At 40.9% G+C, this 4,938-nt stretch overlaps 1 protein-coding gene across 3 annotated transcripts in view; it reads left to right on the forward strand.

Moving 5' to 3' along the window:
- The first annotated feature begins 2,352 nt into the window (after window positions 1-2,352).
- LOC107834927 (uncharacterized) overlaps window positions 2,353-4,938 on the forward strand; it is a 5,340-nt gene continuing 2,754 nt past the window's right edge. The window contains exons 1-2 of one of the 3 annotated variants that reach the window (XM_016666937.1): window positions 2,353-2,376; window positions 3,788-4,913. In XM_016666937.1, coding sequence (XP_016522423.1) covers window positions 3,906-4,913 — 1,008 coding nt within the window. In that variant the 5' untranslated portion in view covers window positions 2,353-2,376; window positions 3,788-3,905. Of the gene's footprint in view, window positions 2,377-3,787; window positions 4,920-4,938 lie in introns of those variants that run through there. The other 2 variants (XM_016666935.1, XM_016666936.1) reach the window with 2 other exon arrangements.

Genomic DNA, 4,938 nt, shown 5'->3' on the forward strand with positions numbered 1-4,938 from the left:
ACTAATAAATAATATATCACGATTTGTTAAATTTGGCAGGAGGCCAAAAACCTTAACTTTAACATTAAACCAGCTGAACCACGAAGAGAGATTGGGATCTCTATGAAAAGCGCTAAGAATAAAGAATAAGAATAAAAGAGGCCAGGAGAAGACAGTTCTCCTTCTCTGTGTGACCATCGAGTTCTCCGTGAGAGACACAGCGAGGTTTCCTTAGCGCAGTGTTTCTCAATTCCGGTCCTCACGCCCCCCTGCCCTGCATGTTTTAGATGTTTCCCTTCTGCCACCCACCTGGATTCAATAGTTTGGTGATTAACAGGCCTCTGCAGTACTTGAAGGTCATGCAATCATTTGAATCAGCTGTTCTGGAGTAGAGTGAGGACTGGAATTGAGAAGCACTGCCTTAGCGGGAGGAACGTGTTTTTCTCCGTGGAGTGACCAAGGCATCCATGATAGAGAGCAAAAAGCTTGTCTGGTGGGAGAAGCCAAAGTGTCTGGTGGGAGAAGCCAAAGTCCTCCATGAGGTTATGTGTGGCCTGAGATAAAGTTGAAAAATGAATTGTGAATAAAGAAGAAAATTGAGTTTTTACGGATTACTTTGTGAGTTAAACTGCAGTAATTGTTTTATAATTTCTTTGAGATTTTGGAGAGGAGGTTAAAGTGATTTGGTCTGCGTTGGCTGAAATAACTAAAGTCCTAATATAATTAATTGTGTGCACACATTAAAATTGGACAGTGGCTAATTAAATTAATAGCCAACTAGATTTTATATCTTTATAAATAAATATATTAGTCAATATAGTTACATTAACTAGAATCCCCGGGGAGGAGGAGGAAGAAAAGAATAATAGGAGGTAGAAATGCACATGGAATGATTGTTGCTGAGATGAATGTTGAATAATTGGGAACGTATGTTGTCAGTTGTGCTAGTATTTGATTGGCACGCATACTGTAAAATTCTGAAATGTGCATGTTTTTGGCTTATTAAATAACCGACTGCTTTCAAAGTAATGTTGAGCATGAGAAGCCGTCCTCTGTATAAGAGTTAAAATTTGGTCTTCATTTTGACTGCAATTGTTTAATGCTGTTGTAACGTGTAATTTTATGCTGTGCAATATAGATAAGAAATATCCATATCTTGCTACTATATTTCATAAAAGTTGGGAGAAAGAAAATAGTTTCTTGGTTGAATTCCCAGAAACACACACACACGAACTTCCCTCCCACCTTTTCTACCCTCTGGTCAAGCTCTCAGCTTTCTCACTTCCTCTCCCCCATCTCGCTCACTCTTCCCTTTCTCGACAACCCTGTCCTCTCTCTCTATCTCTCTCTCTCTCTCTCACTTTACCACACGTCATTCGGTCCCGGATCTGTCGTGATTTCAGACCATCCTTTGTTAACACCCATTTGTAGTCCATAGTATTTAAGACAGCCCACTTCCTATTGCGCAAAGTTGGCCCCCACCTTTGCTCATTTCGGACTGAAGCAAAGTGAAGTTTAGTTTTTCCTTTTTTTATTTTTCCTCTGCTTATAACAGAAATGAGGTTTAAGCCTAAAGCCTTGAGTTAACTCAAATACTGACCATTGTTTCTGTGACACTGAACTATGTTAAACATTTTTCAAATGTACATTTTACCGTAAATAGAGTTGAATAAATGTAAAAAACTTGGTAAACTGTTATATCTATTGAAGAATATATAACATATTTAACCATATTTAGCAACTATAATCAAATAATACTGTACAAGGAACAAATATAACAAGTATAACTAACTAAAACAATCAACTTATATTTTAATAATTTTGAAAAAATTAAAAAGTTGAAGGACAATAAAACTGTGAAAGACAGTAAAACTTAAACAGAATTCTAATAGTAAGACAACTGTTAAATAAACAAGGTGAGCAACATACCTTTTGTCATTATTGGTTCAAAAAACCCAGAATATGCTTCTCAAATTCCAAACATTTCTAAGAAATGGCAAAAGAGGACGCAAGGACTTCCATCTCCATGGCCAGAAAATGGGAGCTTTGACTTATCCCTTTGTGAACAAATGGAAACTTGGATTGCAGACTACAAAGCAAATAATAAAGGAAAGAAAAGACAAGCCAAAAGAGAACTAGAATTAAACATTTTACAGCTATTTAAGGAAGAAGGTGAAAAATACAGGAAAAACTACAGCAGCTTGTTGAGCTGACAAATACTTATGAAAAATCCAAAGATGATCAAATGAACCCTGCTGGGTTGTATCCAGCCCTGACAGGAGTTCTGAATATCACAGGTGATTTTGGATACAGGAATGATGATCAATTTATGGACTTTAGACAAAGTAACCCTGACCCACCGCAAAATAATGAGCCGGAAGCTCAATCAGATAGATCCTCTACAGCAGTGGTCCCCAACCTTTTTATTACCACGGACCGGTCAAGACTTGGAAAATTTTGCTGCGGACCGGAAGGCGAAGGGGGGGAGGGAGGAAGGGGTGGTGAACCGTCAGATAAGGCTTCTGCATGTTGGTGTTCCCGCTAAATCCTGAATATACCCAATTTGGGTTGTCTTGGCCTTTTTATTGCAGCCAGTGGGGTTTACCCTGACTGGGATCGAGAGTACAACCTGCTGAATGTGACAGGTAGCCAATCAGAAAGCGCGGTGACGTAAGAACAGAGGGGAATCCCAAACAGCTGACATAGCACGTAACTGAGTACGGTGGATATCGGAGATGATATGTGGAAATGTTTATTATTATTATATGTAAAGGTCATTATTATATATCTTTATGTTTATTCAGTTAAAAATGTTAACTATGAAAAAACACAGTCACCTCCAAATCATAGTGCAGCAAATAGAGGGGCTGCTCCCGCTGTCTTTTATCCACCGCCTTTTATTTTTGTTACGTCTTTTATCTCTTAAAATGACTCTGCATCCTGATATTGCTTCTACATCGTCATCCGTGTTTGGTTATTCTAAATTCCCGCTATGTTGGGGGTTTTGTGGATTTTCTTCTGGAATCGCGATGTTTGTGACTGGAATCGGTTCGTGTTGCTTCTGCCTTGTGGCTGGAGACACGGACCGATCCAACCTGTTGTACTTTTATCAGCTCTGTGGTCACAGAGGTTTGGAGAATCGGCCGACAATCCTTAAATCTTCCCGTCTAAACCAGACTTAAGACTCACAAGCTCTACTCATCTCCTCTGGACCACTGCCCAAACGCTCTCTGACTCTGGTCGCTATGGTAACGTTTACATATCCCTTCAAAATAAGATACAGATGCGCCACAAAAACGAATATTTCATTTTCGTAAAAATTTTAATTCACGATAACGAGCCCTAAGCTTGTTTCTCTGCAACGAGAAGGTCCCATCTGGGAGTGATGAGAGACAATGATACCCGAAGTGTTGCTTATATCCACAGACTGCTTGGTCTCTATGTGGCGAAGCAGTTTGAAGCTTCATTGCCTCATTAGCAGCCAGTCGCCGAACAGTGCGGCTTGTAATGTTTGACTCACCTACCGGTCCGGGATAAATCCATCCTCCTGTCTCTTCTCTGGGCCTTTTCCCCTTTGCAAAGAAACTTTCCAAAGACATCTGATCTGTTTCTTACTCATTTTGCTGCTTGTGGGCTCAGTGTTGGCGCGCAAGTAACAGAGAACCCGGTTAAAGGATTTTCAAAATAAAAGATCCTCCAGACTCAAATAATACATAAAACGGAAACATTTAATTATTTCTTGCGCGGCCCGGTACCAATTGGTCCACGGACCAGTACCAGTCCACGGACTGGGGGTTGGGGACCACTGCTCTACAGGGCACGCATCACTATCAACAGTAGTTCAAACACCAGCTCCACCCAGAGGTGCACCACAGACAAGCGCAGGCTCTATAGACAGTAGCACGATTAACAAGCACTCAAAAAGCATGCAACCAACGACGTCATATGCAAATGTGGATGACTATAAGCCAGCTGGCAGACATGGTACATCATTACCACCAATTCAAACTAGAAGTCAAACCTCTGGTGCTGGATGCTCCACAACACGAACAGTTGGAAATACTAAAATTCTTGACTGCTACACGGGAAATAATAAAATTCTTGACTGCTACGCGGGTCATCTGAAAAGACGCAGAAGCGGAGACACTTACTGGTTAAGGTTAGGCCTAAAAGTCCTTGATATAGAACGTAAAGCAAATCGAACACAGATACAGGAAATGGAAGAAGAAATTGATGAAAGCTGTACACGATTAGCTGAACAGGAGCCAGGATGTGAAAATTATGAAGACAGAGCGATGGCTGGTCCATGTACAAGCACTCCAGTTAAAAAACAACAAAAAGTCCAAAACCAAAAATACAATTTGAGATCCAGACCTGACATACGCAAACCTGATCGTTATGACCCCTCAAAACAATTACCAATCATATTAAAAGGAGATATTGCTCAATATTTGCCATTTGCCTCGATGGATCTGGTTGGGTTAGTCTCACGGCTGCCAGACATTCATAATGGTGCAGGAAGATGGATAAGAGCACTTGAAGAAGAGACAGTTGGCAAAATCCTGGCACTTGGAGACATCAAAGCCATTTTTGCAAAAGTTCTTGGAATTGCCACCATGCAGAACATTTTGAAGGATCATCCCTGGATGCTACAAGAAAGAGCAGACGGGATTGAACTAAATGCATGCCGGACAGTCATCTGGGCAGCCTTTAGGGCAGAATTTCCAAACAAAGTAGACCCTAAGAAGTTGAAAGGGGTGACTCTTTCAATTGGTGACTCTGAGAATCCAGCATCCTATGTCGCCAGGCAGTTGAGAAGGTGGAACGAAGAAATGGAGTTTGATGTTGACAAATACCCAATGATTGCAGGTGTGTTTCAAAAGTCATTAGTGGATGTGATGCCAAAGCCAGTGCGCACCAAACTCGGAAAGGTGGTGGCTAGGGCTGAAACGATTCCTC

This window comes from Poecilia formosa, unplaced genomic scaffold (genome assembly GCF_000485575.1).
Source record: "Poecilia formosa unplaced genomic scaffold, Poecilia_formosa-5.1.2 Scaffold855, whole genome shotgun sequence".
NCBI lineage: Eukaryota > Metazoa > Chordata > Actinopteri > Cyprinodontiformes > Poeciliidae > Poecilia > Poecilia formosa.